The 22,291-nt window shown below is 35.9% G+C and overlaps 1 protein-coding gene across 7 annotated transcripts in view; it reads left to right on the top strand.

Moving 5' to 3' along the window:
- Positions 1-22,291, top strand: part of RALGPS2 (Ral GEF with PH domain and SH3 binding motif 2) — a 314,686-nt gene that overhangs the window by 182,937 nt on the left and 109,458 nt on the right. For all 7 annotated transcript variants that reach the window (XR_007472994.1, XM_033428158.2, XM_049700970.1 and 4 more), the window contains 3 exons: positions 8,553-8,697; positions 13,856-13,960; positions 15,028-15,078. Coding sequence is in view for 6 of the 7 variants with exons in the window: in XM_033428158.2 (XP_033284049.1) it covers positions 8,641-8,697; positions 13,856-13,960; positions 15,028-15,078 (213 nt within the window). In the remaining variant the exon portion in view is untranslated. The remainder of the gene's footprint in view (positions 1-8,552; positions 8,698-13,855; positions 13,961-15,027; positions 15,079-22,291) is intronic.

The following is a 22,291-nucleotide window of genomic DNA, read 5'->3' as shown; positions in this document are numbered from 1 at the left end:
TCGCTTTACAGTGATTGAAGTTTCTCCAGAACTTTTTTTTTTCCTTACAGTTTCAGGGTGTTCTTATCCATGTGAACTGCTATTGTTTGAAAAATGCTTGTTATCCTTTGATTAAGAATTAAGCAAAAAAAAAAAAAAAAAGCATAGCTTAGAATTTTTTATCACTTATTCTGTACTACTAAAGATACGTGGAATAATTTCAAGTTGTGTACTTCTGAATAAATTCATAAAATGATTTATAACATTTATGTTTGATTTACCCTTAGAAATTAGTCAGTCAGCATGCAAAGTGGTATCTCTCTTAAGGGACCTCTCAGTGTTAAATGCAACGATATAGTATTGCAAGCTATTTGTAGATTTATCTCCTTTTTGTCCTGAAAGATATAGTTATTATTAGTTAACATGTTTGCACACTTAGAACTTCTAAGAAATGAATATTTTTTAAGTAAAAAATTTTTTTTAATTGTTTAGTAAATTTATTTTCCAGTGTACTTGTGTCAAAATATGCTTTCAAAATGGTTCATTTAGAGGCATAGTTTACTTAGTTTTTCTAATTCATTAGTTTATATTGTAATATTCACATGCTTCTGGAATTTAGAAGGTCTGTCTTCTATTTAGAAGAAGGTCTGCCTCTTCTTCTCCTTTTGTTTTGTTTGTTGTTGTTGTTTGTTTTTTTGTTTAAAGCCTCATTACTGATAGATGGACTGTGAGCCTCTGCCTAAATATTAGGAAAGTTCCTTGCTCAAGGCCTTACAGCTGGCTGGTAGTGCTAAGCTAGGATTTGAGCCTAGGGCTTTCCAACTCCAAAATTTGTGTTCTTACTGTTATACTCTACCATTTTTAGATGCATTGAGTTTTTCCTATATGATTTCGTTTAATTCTTACAACATCTCTCTGAGGTACATTTTATTGTCTCTCATTTATAAACAATTAAATCAGAGTTCAGAGATTACATAATTTACCGAGCATCACATACCTGGTTAAAGTCCTAGAGTTAGTATTCTGTATCTTATGCTTTTCCCACTGAACTGCTTTCACTACCCCTCAGCGTGGGCGGGACCAGCATTCACAAATTAATATGAATTTTGTTAAATTTTTTTCTTTTAAATATCATCTGAGATTGCCATTTTCATGGCTCAGGGATTCTGAATTAGAATGGTGATGGAGGATGAAGGTGATAGAAGTTAAGAGGATAGAATGTGATCATGGGAGTTTTATACAACTAGAAGACTAGGAGAGGGTCCTGGAGAGCAGAGATTAGAGAAGCCTGGGTGGGAAAGGGGCCTGCACGTCACTTCAGATGCTTTGCTTTTTTGGCAGAAGGTGGGAGTGTTGTTTACTAAAGCCTAAAGCCCAGTGGCATACCCCTGCATGGTAATCCTTGAAATACTGGTTTTAGTTTCCTAAGGTCATTTCCCTACTCAGAAACCTTTAATGATGCCTAGTGCCTGTCCCTTCCAATTTAGATTCCCCCTTTTGACAGTTGAGACCCTCTGCAATCTGGTCCTGTCACTTCTTTGAACCTTTCCAGAGCTCATCAGAAAGCTTCTCCCCACCAGGCAGGTCAGTGTCCACATCATAACTTCTCTCTGGGCCACCTTTACTTTTAAATTTGCACCCTTGATGGTTTTTACTTACCCTTTCTTCATACTCTTCAACCTGTGTTTCTTTATAAACCTATACATCATTTTCTCCTGTAGAAATCATGCGACTCTTGAAGCTGAATCACAGCTTAACAAGTTGTAGCATTCTCCGATTCTCTCATTTCTGCTCTTTCCCCTCTAGCCATTTATAAATCTGCTCAGAGGAAGAACAACCTTTCAGGTTCTCTTCTCTGGTTCCCTTCTTCCCTCATTTTGTCTCTCCCCCCCCACCCCCGCCCCCCATCCTAGTTTTTTCCTATCCATCAGTTTATCCTTCTTTCCTGTCTTTTGTTTTTCTATCCACCTGTGCTCCTTTTTTTCCTCCCTTCTGGCTGCCTATTCCTACTGTGTAAGCTTGGGCAAGTTACCTATTTGCTCATCTCTAAAAATGGGGTGTAATATAATAACTTCATAGGGTTTGTTTTGATGATTGAGTGAATTTTTAATGAAAAAGTGCTTAGAGCAGGACCTGGATAATAAGCACTCCATAAATGTTAGCTTTTGTTTGTTATTGTTGTACCGTTTTGTGTATTTTAATGTATGAAACAAATGGTAGGGTGTCTATAAAAGGAGAAATAGTTTTTCTTTTTTACATAAAAGCAAGTTATTTTTTAAAATAGTTATTAAATAGAGGTTAATTTAAAACTTTTAAACATTTTGACAGTCATCTAAAATCATTAATCATCCTAACAGTCTCGATTAACATAACTGTTTCTATTCCTGACTTTACTTTTATTCGATACAAAGTTAAACAGAAACCAGGACAAGTTTTTCTACCTAGAGATAAATTAGTATTTCAGGTACATACTACAACATTCTTACTTGCTTGCTGCATGGACTAATTTTGTGATAAATTCTTTCTTTGTCTGAAAAATGTCTTTATGTTGCCTTCTCTTGGATGAGAATTTAGCTGGGTATGGAATTTTAGGTTGACAGTTATTTTCTCTTGGCACTTTGAAAATATTTCATTGTCTTCTGTGTCTTTTGGTATTGTTGAGAAGCTTTCCATTTAATTCGTTCCTATGTAAATAAAATACCTTACCCACTTGTTTTTTAAATAAGTATTCTCCAGTTTAAAGTGATGTATATAGAATATGATTCTTTTTATTTTTTTATCCTGCTCAAAGTTTGTGGTTCCTGAATGTGAAGATATATGTCTTTCCCCTATCTTGGAAACTTCCCAGCCTTTCTCTCTTTAAATGTTGCCTTTCGTTATCTCTCTTCCTCTGGAACTCCTCTTAGACGTGTTAGATCTTGTTCTATTTTGCATTTCTTTAGTCTTGCTTCACATTTTACATATCATTAAGCCTTCGTTAGAATTTTTGCATAATTTCATTTCTCTTTTCTACTTCACAAATTCTCTCTTTAGTTGTGTTAATCTGATGCTTAATTCTCCAGTGACTCTATCTTCCTTTTCTTTTTAAAAATTTTATTTGGTTCCCTTACAAACGTCTGTCTCGCTTTTTTTTTATAACGTCTTATTGTATTTTCAGTGTCTTCTTTTAAGGCCGCTGGCTTTAATGTTTAATCTGGTTTTATAGCCTGTATCTGATAATTTTTCATCTAAAGCTCTCAAGAGATAATCCTAATGATTGTTGTGTTTCCTGCTTTTACTTACAGTGGGTTGTTTGCTTATAGAGTTGGTAAATTTCTATTTTGAGCTTGCTGGCAGGGGGAATTCCGCATTGCCTGGGTTGAAGGAATGTTCCCCGCCCCCCGCCCCCCAAATTTTGTTCCCTCCATCTGCCTTGGGTTCCAGAAGTCTCACTGGCTTGTGAACATTTTATTTGAATTTCTAGTCTTGAAGGTCTTGGGCCATGCTGGTAGTATAAATTCAAATTCTGTGTCTGTGCTGGAGCATGCCTAGGATTACAAATTATCATCTTGTAGACACCCTCCACCAGCCACAGTGGTAAGCCCAGGCCAAGACACACAAGTTTCTTATCTTGCTGTACCAGAATTTTTTTTACAGACCATCTTATCACTGATTGGGTAGACTATCAGTCTCTCTGGCTTTATTCTAGGTAAAAGTGTGTGTGGATGGGTTGGTGTGGGGAGTGTATGTCTCAATTCCATTCTCATCTCTTGGTTGCTTTTTCTGTCCAACTGATGTCAATGTCCATTTCTAAATTTCTCTTGTGGTACAAAGATTTTTACGTTGTTTTTCAGCCATGTTGCTGGAAATAGAAAATAGTCATCATATTCTTTTAAATGTGTGTAGTATTGTGTGTATTGAGTATTTGATTGCCATTCTCCCTATACTTTTATTGTTAATTGGGCATTTATCTAATGTTATCCTGTGAATAACTGCTTTTGTTCAGTCATTTATTCATCTTTCGCAGATTAAATAGGCAATTGAGGTCAGTATTGTGTTTATGTGCCTGAGTGCAAAGATGAAAAATAATGGTTTTTCTGTTGTGTTTTGTTTTAAATATGGGTCTTTAAAATCAAGGAACTCAAAATTCATTAAGGAGAGACATTTAAATATATCAGTGTGAAAATATAGCAATAGAATTCTGACAGAAGAGCAGTGGAAGCATAAAAGAAGGAGACTAATGACCTCTCTGTGGGAGGCATTGGGGAGCTCTTATAACCCTGGATGTTCATCAGAACCCCTTTCTTTTTAATTTCTTTTGTAATAACTTGAACATGTTATAAGCAAATACCAAAGGTGATCTTGTTTAGTGCTATAGCAGAAATGATTTGAAGAGGCAACCACATTCTTTATTAAACTTTTGTCAAAATAGCTCAGTATCAATCATGTCAAAGACAAAATCTTTTTTTGTTGTTGTCGTTACTCATCAGACTTTTGATGGCTGTAATTATTAAAACAAAGTACTGGGGAATTTGGGACTAATCTCATTTTCTTAGATAAAAAAATAAAGAAGGCAGTGCAAGTTTAGCTTAGTGTCAGAAATGCTGCAAGTGCTATGATATACAGACATTTAAATCTTTGGACCTTCCATGAGTGTAATATAAAATGTCTTTAACATTTATTTTAAAATAAATTTTAAAGGAGAGCCAAGCACTATAACAACTTTTAAATATTGAGTTGCAATTATGTTGTTTTAACTTTACCCTGTTACTTTTTTTTCTCATGAAATTTGTAAGTTTACAGTAAGAAGGTTCAGTTTCTTTTGTTGAAATTGTCACTTATGTTTTTTTTCTTATAATTGTCTATTTGAATTTTTTAATGTGGTTATATACAAAGGCATGAAAGTCACTTCTGGTTTTCACTATTGTAAATAGTGCTTGATTTAAATAACCTTTATCTATGTAGTTTTTTCTTTTTCTGCCGAGTTTTTTGTTTTAAGTTTCAAGTGTCCCAGCTTTGGCAGTTTACTATTTATTTATTTATTTGGTTGCTCTGGGTCTTTAGTTGTGGCAGGCGGGCTCCTTAGTTGTGGCATGCGAACTCTTAGTTGCAGCATGCATGAGGGATCTAGTTCCCTGACCAGGGATTGAACCCGTGCCCCTGCATTGGGAGCTGTGGAGTCTTACCCACTGGACCACTAGGGAAGTCCCCTCCAGAGTTATAGTAAGATGAATTTCTGGTACTGAGATTTTAAGCCATGTGTAAGCATATCAATTCTGTACTATCTGAATGTTTCCAAAGAAATTGCAGTAATTAATTACATTTCACTACCTTTTTCCTTATAGTTGCTTAGCTCTTCTAGAGCATGTTTTGTAAAACTATTAAATGTCTTTAGCATAATATTCTTTCTTTCTTTTTTTTTTTTTTTTTTTTGCGGTACGCTGCTGTGGCCTCTCCCGTTGCGGAGCACAGGCTCCGGACGTGCAGGCTCAGCGGCCATGGCTCACGTGCCCAGCCGCTCCGCGGCGTGTGGGATCCTCCCGGACCGGGGCACGAACCCGTGTCCCTTGCATCGGCAGGCGGACTCACAACCACTGAGCCATCAGGGAATCCCTAGCATGATATTCTTAATGATGATAGCATAAATTATTTTAGAAAAGAACTGGTACTATGAAATGAGATTACATTAGTGAGAAGTTGTCACTTTAACTTTACCCTCTTGTTTACTGTTTTAAAAAAGCATTGGTTTCTTTGTGGGGATACCATTGAGAAAGTGAGGAGTTAGGAGACCGAATGATTGTGCCTGCAGTTTAAATAATCTAGTTTATGACCTCAAGCAGGGGAGGTAAATCTAACACATTTCAGATTTCCTATTTGGGGATTATATTGAAGTACTATGCCTGTTTTGGTATTTAAACCCTTTTAAAGGACAGATTAAATGTCCTTAGAAGTTTCAGAAGAGAATAGGAAATAATAAATTTCATTAAGAAAAGAGCTGCTGTGATGTTCGTGTTTATTATGAATGATTGTGCTGTTTATACATAGCGCTAGGAAAAGTAAATAATATTAAGGCATATATTTGACTTATCTAATTTGAACTTTTTTGTGTGCAAAGCACAGAAACGTCTTGGGGCACATATTATAAAAATATAAACCCATGCCTGTCTCTTAGGACTTGCAGTGTTTTTATGGTATCGTATGAGGCTTTGCTGTACTTAAACAGTATTAAATACTGACATGTAGTACATTTGTAAGTAATTATGAATAAGATTTTTGTTGAGGTATGCTTTGCTATACTTTTTTTTCATGTAATGGGTTTTAATATGACAATTTTCATAGGATATTTAAATGACATTTTGATTAAAAGCAGGCAGAGAAAACTGTTCTTTACTGTTAATAGTTTACAAATGTATTAATGTTTTTTCCTGGTGTATTACCTCTTTTTCAGTAGATATTAACCATAAAATTTATATATCTGATATATAAGTTTTAGACTAAGGATACATTTTTTTTAACGATTTGATTAATTTTTCTTAACACTAGGGGGCACTGTTGATTTATGAATTCATATCTAAATTAATCAGGCATAGCATGTGGAATGAAATGAAATTATTTGAAGACATTTCATTGCAAATTGAGTGTTGCCTTCAGAGAGAATTTGGATTATCAAGTTCATTTTGTATAGTACTATAAATATAAATGATTCTTAGTAAGATTCTTAATAAGAATAAATGAAGTTTATAAAATAAATACTGTAGATTGAAGGAAATTAGAGTATTTCTATGCTCTATTCATTTTCATATTGGTTTTCTAAATTTTTTTTAAAAAATCATTATTTCTAATGTATTTCTCATTTTAAAAATTCTAGCACGATGTTTTGCTCTTAGCAGGTACTCAGGGTATATCTGAAGAAATGAAGATAAATTGAAGATGTGACTGAAGGCTGCTATCATTAGTAATACTTTTTAAGCATTTGAAAACCAGCAACATGTTTTGCTACATCTAGGAAACATATTTTAGGCATTCTCATTCATTATTTCTGCAGTCAGGATTTTGCTGATGCCCACCAACATGTGTTTTGTGAGAGGTATACTTCTAAGGTTTTTGTCTTCTTTAATTAGAAGACTCCCTTGAATTTAAGCCTTGTGTGGATTCATTAGATAGTAGACAAAGTGTGTGTCATTATAATAGCACTCTTACCATGTGTCAGCACTGTTTTAGGTGCTTTGAATATATTAATTTCTCCTCACCACAACTCTATGAAGTGGGTACTTATTGCTATCTCTGTTCTATAGGTAAGGAAATTGAACACAGAAAAGGCAAACAGTTTCCTGGGTTCAAACTTAAGCAGTTTTTTTCTAGAGTTTGTGCTTCTAAATCACTGTCCTATATTGCTTCTCCAGAGAGAGGAAACTTAGCATTTCAAGAGAATTATTATTGATATTTCAAACTAAGTTTTTAAAGTGGGTACAATTTTGTAATGCACAGCATAAGGAATATAGTCAGTAGTATTGTTAATAACTCTGTATGGTGACAGATGGTAACTAGATTATTGTGGTAGTCATTTTGTAATGTGTAAAAATATCAAATCCCTATGTTATACACCTCAAACTAATATAATAATGTAAGTCAATTACACTTCAATAAAAAAGTAGATATAGTTTTAAATACCTAATTTATAGACAATTAACCATTTCTCTTATGAAAGATATCATTGAAATTTAAAGTTGGAAAGGGACCTTACTCTGTTTATTTGTGTCATTTTACAGAGAGGAAGAAATTCCCTCCTAGATAGGTGAAGTTACCAACACAGTGATATACAGCAAGTTTTTTGTGGAAAGGGATTAGACTCTCAAGTAAACATTCTGACTTCCAGTAAAGTGGAAAAACTATGGTGGTGTGGAAAGAATATTTGACTAGAATTTTAGATGACTTGAATTTTATTCTTGACCCGTCATTTACCAGCCTGTGTCCTCAGAGGCTATGTTTGTGTTATATGAGTATCATATCTTCCTTAGTCTTATTGGTAGTTGTGAAGATCAGTGAGATAATGGAGTAAAGATACTCAGTAAACTTTAAAGCCCTATACAAATAAATATATCATGTACTGTGGTATTTTTATAACATGCTCCATAATAATTTATTTTTAATTATTCATGATATCTTTGTAAACTACATTATCAACACTGCTAAACTTATTCAGTATGGTTGAGTTAGGGATGTCATTCAGATCTCTAAAATTTATTTCATTAGACCATATATTACTTTGCCACATGTTTTTTACACTTTTCACTTTCTTAAGACTAAAAAGATTTTGAATTTTTCTCACAATAAATGAAAAATTATACCTTTGCTTTGCTGATAAAGAATATAATAGCAACATGTGTTGACCACTGGCCATTTGGTGTTTCTGATCATTTGAAAATAGCATAATAGGATTGTCCTCAAACCAGATTTAGTGATTTAACTGAAGTGAAAAATAAAGTTTAGTAAATTTGAAGTATTTTATTTCTTGGCATGGTGACAGGCATGGGTTTCTTTTCTTAAACTTCCAATAAGACACACAGTTAAAGTTTTCTATTTATTTTTTACAGGAATAATAATGTATTTGTGGCCTTGGACGTGAAGCAATCAGTCTTCTGTTGCTGTTAACTAGCGTCAGGGACTGATGTTGTGGGAAGCATGGACCTAATGAACGGGCAGGCAAGCAGTGTTAATATTGCTGCTACTGCTTCTGAGGTAAGACATTTAAAAAGTTTAGTTGTAAAATTTCTTACCTGGCATTCTGATTTTTTAAGCATTATGATTGGTCACAGATGTAAATCAGAGCTTGAGAAAAAGCGTTACGGATTTTTCAGTTTTCAAAAAACTATTTTCATTGTACCATCCATGTGTTCATTGTACGTTTTAGGAGTTCATCCCTACCTACTTCATATACTTGACAAATCATGATTACTTAAAACCCTTTCTTGGGTTTAGTTTTAAAGAATGCATAGAATTTCTTTTCAAAGTGTTTTTACATTTTATGAACCTTGAGGGCAACAGTACAAATAGGGCAAAGAATGACATAATATTGACACTGTCAGATCCCTTGATTCCAAGCCTGTTGAAGGAGATCAAAGACCTATTAGGCTGGAATGTTGACAGCTACTCCGGTGATGTAGCTCAGAGTGTTAAAGATGGAGATAAAGACTGAACTAGGTGCTCACCTACCCCCCCCCCTTTTTTTTGCTTTGTCTGTAAATCTAGGGTACTTGGCCTGCTTTCCTTAATAACTTTTGTATTTAGCTTCTATATTTCTCCTTAATTTTACTCTTACCATAGAGGATGAGAATAAATGTTTATGACACTTTAACGCCTTGACCTCAGAGTTCCTTGATAACTTCATTTTGCCCAAGCCAATTACTTAGGCCTTGCTGTCATTGAAAATATTCTATTCTAAGTCAGTAGTTTCAATTATTTTTCTTATTAGATGATTTCTGTATTTTTTAACATCTTTATTGGAGTATGATTTCTGTATTTTTAATTCTAGCTCTGGCTTCCCTTATGAATTTTATTAAGCATTTCTGATGGATGGACTTTTTACTTACAATATGAACAAAATCAGGTTACTTTGTTTCTATTCTGCTGCACTACCTGTAAAGAAAATAGGCCACCCTCTTTCTCTGACTTTTGTTAGTAGCATCACCGTTTCCTTAGCATCAGAGTTCAGATCTGTAGATTTGGCATTAACCTGCTTCCCCTTGCCCACCACAGCCATTTTCACATCACAGCAGGGAGAGTCCGCTAACAAAACAGAAGTTAGAATCCTCTGTAATGTAATCATCTAGTGACATCTCATCCTGCCCACACTCAAGTGGAGAGGATTACACAGCGGGGTGACCACCAAGAGATAGAGAGGCCTGGCAGCCGGCTTAGAGCCTGTCCACCACACCTTATCTCTGAGATCTAGTCCTTTACTCCTTATTTCTACTAGTACCATCTTAGTTTGGTCATTTATTATTTCTTGTCTAGAATGCTATAGTGGCCTTTTATTTTGATCTTGCACTTCTATTCCCTGCTATTTTTGGTACATTTGACTGTAATTCAATTTTAATATTCTTAAAATAGCTGTTATACTTTATTTTATTCCCAAACTGTCCATGGTTCCTCATTACCTACTAACTAAATATTAACTAAATACACATTCAGCCCTGCATTTAAGACTTCCATCAAAATGAGCCTAAATTTTCTTTCTAATGGATTTAACTGCTACTAATTCTTTATGTGAAATTTACATTCTAATGAAAGAATACTACATCTTGTTGATGTTTGTATAAACCCTTTTCTATTTCAAAAAATTAGGGACGTTTTCTCCTGATTCCCTGAACAGATAGGAGCTTTCTGATTTTTGAAACTATCACTTAAAAAAAAACATTTTTAATAATTTTTCCATAAATTTATACATAGCTTTTCTTCCTCCTTGAGACAGGGATTATATATGTTTGTAAATATGTCTGTAATATATGTATATTTACATGTTATTTTTATGACCATATTTCTTGACTATGTTAAATGTATGTGTGTATATGTATAGTATATTTATGACTATGTATCCTGAAACATATGAGCTAATATTACAGGAAACAGTACACAATTGTTTGTTAAATAAAATAGATCATTTCACTCATATAAAAAATTGTGTTGGCCTGTCTGAAAGTGGATGAATTACATCAGACCTCAGAGTAATATAATTTAGTACATGAGAAGTAAGGGGCGGGGGGGGGGGGGGTCTGCCTTTTAAATTGTCCTCCTGCTGTGGCAAGAAGATAAAATTAAAAATATATGTTTTTCTACCTTCTCTTAAAATAAAGATGTGTTAACATATCAAAATGCAAACTTCACAAATGTGAAAACCTCACAAGTACTTAAGGTATTTGATGGGTGATTGGCTTCTCCTATCTCTGCCTTCTAGACTTAACCTTTGTTTAAGCTTCTGGTCAGTAGAGTGGTGGCAAACTTTTTTCAGACATTTAGAAGTGTCAGTAGTTTTTTAGTCTTGTTGTGAATAAAGAATTACTACTATGCACATTATGTCTCAGTACTGCTTAGCTTCTTGTCGTTACCAGCTTATTTATTGGTAGTGGGAAAGCAGATAGAAGCACATCACTCATAATTTTTAAAGCCTCTACTAATGGCTTGTAAGAAGGAAAAGAGGAAAATGATTACTGACTTTGATAAGCAATAAGATTGCCATTATGATTTGCTCACTTGTCTTGAATGAGTTAGAAACTTGGAGAAAATTACCAAATTATGTTTAAAATGAATGTATTTACTTGACAATATATTTATTATTTGGTAGTTATTGGATTAGTATATACTGCTTAACTGATGTCTATTTGAATGCTTAACATGAATAAATTTCTATATTTGTCTTGGAATATAAAGTAACATTGTCAACATACTGTCAGCTAGTCTTAGTTACAGAGGTTAAGCACATGGAATAAGATACTATATATGAAATCCATTTATGAGACTTTGGACTTCTGCTCAGACACGTAAAGAGCTTGGAATTCATTACTCCTGTCCTCACAGCTTGATAAAAGCTGAACAAACTGAAAACCAATAACTCTTCTTAGCTCTATCAGAGAACTGATGTCACAGAGTAAATTGACAGTGATGCCCTGAAAACTGGAGAAAGAGGCAAATACAGAGAATCACTGTTTACCAAGAGCAGAATTCCCTGGAGCCAGGAAAGGGTAGGAAAGCTTACTGTAATTGACAAACTGCTGGAGGCAGTGTGTGGACTAGCTTGAGAGTTAAGAACTCCTGGGGGCTCAGTTTTAGGTCTCCCTCCCCACTTTTGTGAGTTTTACCTCCAGGAGCCCCACCAAGTTCTCACAGTGAGGTTCAGAGAAAAATCCCTCCTGTTTCCAGCAGAGGGAGGGGAAAGTAACCATTTTGAAATATACTAGGGGGAAGTAATCATCCTAAAATATGCCCAGCACATTGTATTCCCCACCTGACCTCAGGGGAGACTGCTTTACCAGAGCCTAACCTACTTGGGGAAAGAGAAATACCCAACTCTGGGCCCTCTAGCCTTCCTGTCTTACTTTCTAAGGGGAGTCCGGGGTACTGAGAAGCACCTAAGGTCACAGCCCAAGGGCACAGGCTCACTAAAGTACCTGATTGTAGGGCAATGGAACGCTTCTCCTCTTCCCACACCTTACCACCACATCAACAGGGCTCCTGTATAATAGTAAAGGATCACAGCTGAAAGAACTGCAAGGCACAGACTCTTATCTAAGGAGGAGTTTCTAGAAAAACCCAGAGACCAAAACAGGGTCACTAGAGGAAAGTGAAGGCACCTCTAACCACAACAAATAGTAAGCAGCATAACTCCTATACAAATAAACGTAAACCCTTACACTAAAGGCCTATTTGCCTCAGTTTCTGTTACCCACTAAATCATGTCTGGCTTTCAGCAAATTTTAAGGCATGCTAAAAGTAACAAAAAAACATAGGCTGAAGAGGCAGAGCAAGCAGCATAGCCAGACTCAGATATGGCAAAGATTTTGGAATTAACGGACTGGGAATTAAAATAACCATGATTAATAATGCTAATAGCTCTAATGGAAAAAATTGACAACATGCAAGAATAGATGGATAGTAGAAGCAGGGATATTGAAATTCTAAGAATCAAAAGGAAATGCTAGAAATCGAAAACGTTGTTCCAGAAATGGCGAGTGACTTTGATTGGCTCACCAGTAGACTGGTGACCAGTAGACAGCTAAGGAAAGAATCAGTGAACCTGAAGACATGTTAATAGTATCGTCCCAAGCTGAAGTGCAAAGAAAAAATAGAATGAGGAAAATGGAACTCAGTATTCAGGAACTGTGGGGCAATGACAAAAGGTGTAGCATGTATGTAATAGGACTGCCAGAAGGAGGAGAAAGAGAAAGGAGCAGAAGAAATATTTGAAGTAATAATGGTTGAGAATTTTCCAAAATTAATGACAGATCCCTTCCTTTGTAATGATTTTGATATTTAGTTGCTACTGCAAGGGAAGTAAAAATGAAGCATAATGACAGGTGCTCAAAATTGATGTATAATAACTGATAGGTTGACATACATAATATTATACCTCTGTAAACGAAACTTTGGTTAGTTTTTTCTGCCACTGACTGTAGCCTGATATCCTACCACCGTTTAACAGAGAGTGATCTAAATGTTCTTACAGGGATGATACTCTGGTTTCAGCCAAAACTGATTGCAAAATAACACTTTTATTTTGTAGTACAGATGAAGTGGAAATTTAACAGAAATAAGATTTTCAGGGCCAAAAGCCGCCTTTTGTTCTGCATATAGCAACAGCAAATTCAAAATTAAAGCAGAAAATGCTTAAATCTGTACTATAATAAGAAGAAGAGTATCAATTGTACTATCACAGACAGACATTCACTTAACAAACTAGACTGGGTTATTTAGTTAATGGAGTTCTGAATGTTTTCCTGTGGTTTATGTTAGGAAAATAATTTGTCTTTTTCTTAATAAAAATTAGTTTTAAAAATTGTAGATGGGTGTATCCTTCTCCCCTAACTTCTTTTACCCCATTTGAAAATCATTGAACTTGTTATTGATAATATCTTTTATTTCTTTTGGAAATGATAGGATGTCAGGGTGAGGAAACAGACAGGAAAACTTACTCGAGAACCTAAAAACCTAAAGTTGAGGTTAGATTTCAAGTTGCCCGACCCTTTTCCTAGTGCTCTTCCAAGGAAGCAGTGTGTTCTGCCCAACTTTTCTACAGCATTTAACTCACTTTTAGCTTCCTCAGTTTTAAGGCCGGTCTAGTTTCCATGACACTTAACTGAAAGACAGTTTTTAAATGGCTGCGTTTTTTTTTTCAATTTAACAGAAAAGTAGCAGTTCTGAGTCATTGAGTGACAAAGGTTCTGAATTGAAGAAAAGCTTTGATGCTGTGGTATTTGATGTCCTTAAGGTTACACCAGAAGAATATGCGGTAAGCCTCCCACCTCTTGTTCTCCAGTTTTTGCACATAATTTACATATTGGTGCTATTCAGTTAGAGTTTGTAGGCCCAACAGAGGAGATTTTTTTAAAAAAACTGGATGTGGGAATCAATGGGGAGAGTAGCACAACAATGGAACAAGCAGAGGAATGAACAGGAGAAGGTAAGAAAATCCATTGATATTTTTAGAGCAGCTTCGTAAGTTACACTATCAACTTGGTAAGTAATAATAAGTATTTACCTTCATGGTAATTGTTTTTGTCCCTACCAATACCACCTCCCCAAGCTAACTGTACTTTATTGACATATGTAAGAAGAATTTTTACTTTTTCGTAAATTAAAAAATTAAAGTTGAAGGCATTATTGCAGTATCATGAAGGATACCTAGAAAAACTTTTAATTCTTAACTGATGTAAGTGTTCATTTATTTGTGCTTTTTCCTTTAACTTGTTAGCAGAATATATTGATTTCCTGATATTGCATCACTCTGCATTCCAGGAGTAAACTGTGTTTGGCCATAGCACATTATTCCTTGGTATATTGCTAGATTTTGTTTTACATCTATAGCCACAGTTGAGATAGGTCCCTGTGAAGTCCTTCAATATGAGTTGCCACTAGTGTAGAGTCAGTTACTTCTTATAAATTGGGAAGAATACCTTTTCATTAATGTCATATTTTATATTACTGTTTGAGTAGATATGATTTAATAGTCACAACAACAACACTGCTCTATGAACCAGTAGATCCAAGGTTTTTTTTTTAATTTGGATTTAATGTATGACCATGTTCAAATGTTTAAAATTAGTTTTGTTTATTTTGTAGCTTTACCTTATTTATCTCACAAAACAATATGAATAGGCATGAGATAATTAGAAATAATTATATTTAATGATATAAGGGCTAAATTTTCATTTTCTTAAGCCCTTATAAAACTGGGATTTCTTTCTGGTAAAGATTTGAGTACTCAATATGTTTTAGTACAGAATATAATTTTAATTGCAAATATATGTCACATTATGGAATGCCAAGAAATTGTAATTTTTTTACTTTTTATATCAGGGTCAGATAACGCTAATGGATGTTCCAGTATTTAAAGCCATTCAGCCAGATGTGAGTAGTTTTAAGAACTTTCCTTTAAAATATACAAGATGGTGAATTATAGTATCCCCAATTAAGAAGTTTCTGAAGTGACAAATTACACTGTATATTAATTTTTAAATGTTTAAAGCTTTTGATGTAACTTCTCTGTATATTACTCAGCCTCAAAAACTCATGTGGCATTCATAGCTATACACTGTTGAGTCATAGATAGTACTGTTTGAATCATTTTGGTTGATTTGGCTTCATCATTTTACTGAAGTATCTATTTTACTGATGAGAAAACAGAATGACATTTGTCCCCGATACACAGCTAAGTGTTGGAACTGGCTTTCAGACTCTAAAAACTGATGCTTTTCCCACTCTTATCAGGTAAGAATATTAATATGATTCTGTATCTCAAAACTAAGTCATTGATAATACCGACATATTCAGTACCATAAGATATTTTTTTAGTTCTTCTGGGAACAAAATATAGTGTATTTGTTGCAGTATTTTCAAGTCAACTATAACGTAGATGTTACAGAAAACATCTGTATCTTCAGTAGTATAGACAGTATTAGTCCTGTGTTTTTCAGGTAAGTTACTTAATGTCTGAGTATCTCAAGTCTGTCACTTAACAAAATGAAAGGATGGGCCTGAATGATCTCTGAGTCTTTGTCATTTCCACAACTCTGTGTTTTTCTAACTTTCCTCCCTTACCATGGAGGACACCCTCAATAGAACCATTAGTTTAGCAACAGAGGAAGAGAAACAATCTAGTCTATAAATAAGGCACAAACAGAAAATGGCTTTTGTATTTAAATGATAGTAACTGAAATATTCAGTTCCTCACATCCCCGAACAAAACAAAGCAAACTAAATTCTTTATAAAAATTACATTTTTTTGCCCTGAAGTTCAGCCATCTTCTCCTTAGACATATTTTTTTCCTTTTTTTTTGCGGTACGCGGGCCTCTCACCGTTGTGGCCTCTCCTGTTACGGAGCACAGGCTCCGGACGCGCAGGCTCAGCGGCCATGGCTCACGGGCCCAGCCACTCCGCGGCATGTGGGATCTTCCCGGACCGGGGCACGAACGCGTGTCCCCTGCATCGGCAGGCGGACTCTCAACCACTGCGCCACTAGGGAAGCCCCTATTTTTTTCCTTTTGAATAAACTGCAATTACTGTATTTCTGTTTCATACAACATTAGTACCATCCAGTAGAAATATAATGTGAACCATTTCTATAACTTTACATTTTCTAGTAGCCACATTACAAATTAAAAAGAAACAAATAAAATTAATTTTAATAATTGTATTTAACCTACTGCATCCAAAATAATTATCATTTCAACTTGTAATCAGTATAAAAATTATTGAGATGTTGTACTCTCTTTTTTCTGTACTAAGACTTTGAAATTCAGTGTATATTGTATAATTACAGCACATCTTTATGTGGAGTTGTCACATTGCAAGTGCTTGTGCTTGATAGTCATTTGTGGAGAGGGGTTTGACATTGAAGATCTAGACAGTGACTATTACTTAAGGACATAAACTTCAAGTCAATGGGAAATTTTTATTTCCCTGGGACATCTAACAGTGCTTTGTAAACTTCATAGAAGTGAACCTTAAAAATTCCCTCGACCCCACTTCCTGATCTCATTTAACACCAACCCCACTGATTTTTTTTTTAACCTAAGTATCTTATTTATCCATTCTCTCTCTACTCTCAACATCCCAATCCAAGACACCACTGTAACTCAGCTGAATTACTGCAGTGCCCTCTTACCTGATCTGTCCACATCCACCCAGACCCTTCTAAACTTTCTCTACCCAATAACCAAGGTAATCTTTCAACATGTAAATCTGCTTATCGGATTCCTCTGCTTATAATGCTTCAGTGGCTTCCTGTCACTCTGAGGGTAAAGACAAACTATCCTAATATCATCTACAAATCTCTTCAGAGTTTTGCCTCTTCTTACCCACTGCAGCCTTATCTTATACCTTTTCCACCTTTTTCTGGTCTAGCTACAGTGGCCTTTTAGCCCTTCTCACCACTGAGCCTGTGTACATCCTAGTTAACTGCTACTCATCCTTCAGTTCTCAGATCAAGTTTGACTTTCTCAGGTGAGCCTTTCTTCTCTTCCTACAGGCTCTCCCAGCATTTCCTAGTTCTTCACTGGCCTTGTCAGTTGCAGTTTTACATGTATGTGTTGTGGTTCAACAAGTATTTACTGAGTGTCTATTCTGTGCCAGGCACTGGCTTATAGCACTGAAGAGACTACAATTCCTGCCCTCATGCATCTTACATTTGAGTGAGGTGAACTAGCACTGTGTCATGAAAAACATGGAACAGCCAGAAGAGGACAGGGCGGCGTAAGGGCAGTGGGAGCTGTGATTTTAGATAGGATGGTCAGAAAGGCTTCACTGAAAAGGTGCCGTCTGAGAAAGACCTGAACGAGGTGAGAGAGCAAGCCGTACTGGTGTTTAGGGGAAGAGTGTTCCGGGCAGAGAAAACAGTACTGATACTTACTACCGTAAGTTTCGTTCTTAGTTCTTTCGGGAACAAAATATAGTGTGTTTGTTGTAGTATATACAAGTCTGCAATGGCCCTGGATACTTTTCATTATACTTTTATTTTATGACTTTATAATATGACTGTGTGTTGTATTTTAGAGACAAGAAAGAAATCAAGGAAGGCTTTTTTTTTTAAAGGAGACTAACATTTATTATGCATCTACCCATTGTAAGCCATTTATTATGCTCACATAAGGGAAAAGATTACTAGTGTGAGGTGTGAAGCCCAGGGCAAAAGCCAGTGAGCTGCAGTGAGCGAGCGCGAGGGTCTAGTAGAAAGTGAGAAACGTAGAGAGGGCTGGATGGCATGGCATGGTGCCTTGAAAACCATTCCTCTGAAAAAGATCGGAAGGTAGGGGAGGGTTTTGAGCAAACAAGTGACATTTTCTGACTTGGGTTTTAAGTAGCTCTTCCTGACTACTGACCAGGGTATGTGGGGAAGCAAGCCTGGGGGTGGGGAGGGGCTGGTACCAAGGACTGAATCGAGGAGACCAGGTGAGAGATGAAGGTGGCTTGCATCAGGGTGTGAGGGAAGAGGTGGTGAGAAGTTGTCAGGCACTGTATGTGCAAGAGGAGTCAAGGATGATGACAAGGTTTTTGGCCTGACACCGGACACATCTAGTTGATAGTCTCTGAGATGGAAAATTATTAGTATTGTGTTCATAGCTCCTGGGGCTGCCATTTATATAGAATAGACTGCGCAGTGTAGCCTGTGGAGAAGGGCCAGAGGAGCGGGTTTTGAAGGAAGACCCTGAGTTCAGCTTTGGACATGTTTAGTTTTACCTGCCTGTTGGACAGCCACAGATGAATGTTAAGTTACGTAACATATACTAGCATATATTTTCAGTTCAGACTGGAAGTGTAAGTTTGGGAGTTGTCAGTGTAGGGATATTTAAAGCATAGGTGAGATTACCAAGAGAGTGAATACAGATGCAGAAAAGAAGGGACCTATTTAGTGTTGAGGAGGAGCTAACAAAAGAAACTGAGAAGCCGCAGCCGGTGATTTAGGAGGAAACCTAGGTTAGTGTGAAATTCGATGAACCAAGTGAAAGACATTTTTAAGAAGGAAGGCGTGATCAGGTACAAAGTGGTGTTAATCATGTGCTTATTTGTTTATTGCTTGCCATTTCTGCTAGGTTTTAAGCTACATGAGGACACTTAGGTCGGATACTTTTGCTTTCACTATTTTATCTGTCTGGCATGTAGTGGGAGCTCAGTATTTAGAATGAGAAAATGAACAGTGTTTAGTAAATGTTTGTTCAATGAGAGAATGTCTTAAAAAATTGAAATAGGAACCCTTGGAAGAAATGCTGTAGCACCAAAATATTCTGATGTATCCATCTCATATAATCATCAAGATTACATTAAATCTGGCAGCATAAACAGGACTTTGTCATCTGGCAGAAAAATGTTTTCTAATTTATCCTGAGATATTTAAGACATACAACAAGGCAGATGTAATGAGATGAACCTCTCATCTCAACCTTCAGCCTAAGCAGTACTGTTGAAGCCACTCTGCGTCCTCCCGTATTCACCTCTCTTCCCTCCTCCCACCAAAGGAACCACTATCCAGTATTGATCTGTATCATTCCTGTGCATTTAGATACAGATTTTCTGTAAGTATATGTATCCCTTAGCAATATGTGCTTTTGCAGGTTTCAGATTTTTTTATGTAAGTGGTATCCTGTTTTTTTTCTTCTTTAGCTTCTTATGTCTAACATCATTGACTAGCATCCATGTTTATACTCTAGGGCATTAATTACTGAGTTGTAGCACATTAACATCCTTAAATTTATTAAATACTGCCAAATTGTTTTCCATGTTGTTTGTACAGATATTGTTTATTATGTGAAACTCTTGCTATTGATAACTTCGACAGAAGATTTTTTAAGCCACGATGGTGGCCAATCTAATGTATTAGTCTCATTTATTAGCATAAAATGGTGTCTACCTTATTATGTAGTTAGAATATTAACTTTACTAAAGAATGAATTATTTTTGTTAAATCCAAATTTAACCTCAGATATGAAAAGATAGTGTTATCACTGAACCCAGTAAATTTATCTTCATGTTTCTGCCCATTATACCAATGTTCATTCTACTTTATATATAATTTATGTAAAACTTAAAAAACTATATATATATATATTATGAGACTATTAAAAAGATCTTTAGTTAAGTTACACTAAAACTGTTTCAATCAAAACTCATTATTATGTGTGAATATCCACATGTAACTTTATTTCAGGTGATGATTTATTCACATTTTCTGAAATAAAATGTGTTCTAAATTTGAGCTTTGAAGATTATAGATTCTGAATCCAACTATGTGGTTTAGTGATTTTTCTTGCAAATTGGTGATTGAACCACACAGGTCTCACTCAGTTTTCTACAATAGAGGCAATTTCTGAGTTATTTGAAACTTATTAAAATATATAACTCCTATTAATTCTGTTCCCTAAGTAGGTCCCTGTCATTCTTACCAGTTTGTGGCATTCTGTATTCCCAAGTCTTTCATATCAAGCAGAATTTGTTTAAACTTTTGTCCCTAAACTTATTCTTGACTTGTAGAAAGAAAGGGGCAGCTATAAGAAGCACAGTGGTTTTCTCAGAATAAAGCTGCTTATCTGCCTGTCTGTTACACTGTCTACCTCAGAATTGCTCAGGGAAAAAAGAAAAATTCCAAGCCTTTTATTTCCCTCTAAAAACTATTGGCCTTATCTTTGAGATGTTAAAAATTATTTTTTATTATATAGGGACTGGTCTTAGTCGTCAGTAAAATACTGGACAACGAAATCACATCTTGAATAAGCAGATCTGAAGCAAACATAATGCTAAGTCTGGTTTTTCTCCAACCTTGTATCACACTTGAAATTACCTCAGAGTGAAGGAAAACAAAAGAACAGATTTCGACACTTTGTTTCTTAGTTTTTTGTTTTATGGTAGAGAAGAATAGAAAAACATGTTCACCAATGAAAAGAATTTAATGGTAAAGGAAAAGTCCAGTAATTTTAAAAACTACTTAGTAGGAATATAATTACATGTTTGCTCTGTTTTTAGTTTTTAAGGTCCCCTGTCTGAGTGATTTGTACCATTTATCCATTTTTAATACCAGTCAGAAACCTTCGAGTCATTCTTTTCCCTTCTCCCTGCATCCTCTTTCCTCTCTTCTCCAGTATCTCCGGTCGATTTTACTTCCTAAATAACTTTTCTCCCCTTCCCCTTCCCTATGAACTCTGAAGGTTATTTATTAAAAGAGCACAGTGTTTTTTCAGGGCTGCTGCTCATTGGCTCTAGAAGTATGAACATTCCTTAGTGCCTGTACATGGTTGCTGGGCCTGAGACAGGTCTCAGCTCAATCTGTTATCTGTATATACTGGTGGATCCCCCTTCATCTGAACACTTTGCCCTGATATTCCCATAGCTAGTGCTACAGAAATCCTAAGAATCTTCACTTGCCCTTTGGCCTAAGCAGCATGGCCAAATTTGGAAGCTTCTGTGGATAGTGTGATCCCTCTCACACAAAACCAGTCTTTTCATTCTTCTCCCCTCCTCCTAATAAGTAGCCATTTCTTAGTGATAGGGACTGGAAGGAAACACAATAATATGGTTGCTGGCACTGAAGTTATACTGATTACGAGGAAGGAGAAAAGCTAGTAGTTCCATCATCTGCACTCACCCTCTGTTAATATGTCCTTACAACTCTCACTTCCAGAGTTGCTTACTGTCTTTTTGTTCTTGTTGTTCTTTAATTTAAACCAGTTTTGGGGGTAAATTTCCATGTACTTTGCTGCCTCTTTTTCTTTTTTAATCAGTGTCCAACATTCACAGCTCTCTGAATGGGTGCTCAGAAAATTCTTAATTACTTAATTTCACTTCCTTTAAAATTAATTTTAAAGCCCTTTGAATCCCAAAAGATAATTTTTAGTGGCAAAACATAAAAGCAATGAGCCAGAAGAGATGCATTTTTGTTTCAACTTTGCCATCTATAGATTGTGCCAGTAATACAACCTATTTCATATCTTCAGCCTTTCTTAAAAAAAAAAAAAATTAAATGTGTGAAATAAGGGATTTTGGACTACTTGACCTTTAAAATACCTTCTAGGGACTTCCCGGTGGCACAGTGGTTAAAGAATTCACCTGCCAATGCAGGGGACACGGGTTCAAGCCCTGGCCTGGGAAGATCCCACATGCCACAGAGCAACTAAGCCCGTGCACTTCAACTACTGAGCCCGTGTGCTTCAACTGCACTCTAGAGCCTGCATGCCGCGACTACTGAAGCCGCGAGGCACAGCTACTGAAGCCCACGTGCTGGGAGCTGGTTCTCCACAACAAGAGAAGCCACCGCAGTGAGAAGCCTGCACACTGCAACAAGGAGTAGCCCCCGCTCACCGCAACTAGAGAAAGCCCGCGCGCAGCAACAAAGACCGAACACAGCCGAAAATAAATAAATAAATAAATTTTATTTAAATAAATAAATAAAATAAAATACCTTCTAGGTCTTTTGAGAAATTCCTGGAAGTAGAATAATTTTGGGGGGTGACTTCAGAGTAAGAGCTTCAGTTAAGTGTAGCTGTCAATCAGTAATAAATAGGACTTTGACCAAAACTGCAGAAGTCTTAAGGAGGTGATAATTGTTGGGGGTGGTCATAAGTCAAGTTCTTAGAG

This window comes from Orcinus orca, chromosome 1, assembly GCF_937001465.1.
Source record: "Orcinus orca chromosome 1, mOrcOrc1.1, whole genome shotgun sequence".
NCBI lineage: Eukaryota > Metazoa > Chordata > Mammalia > Artiodactyla > Delphinidae > Orcinus > Orcinus orca.
This window is presented reverse-complemented; position numbering and strand designations above follow the sequence as displayed.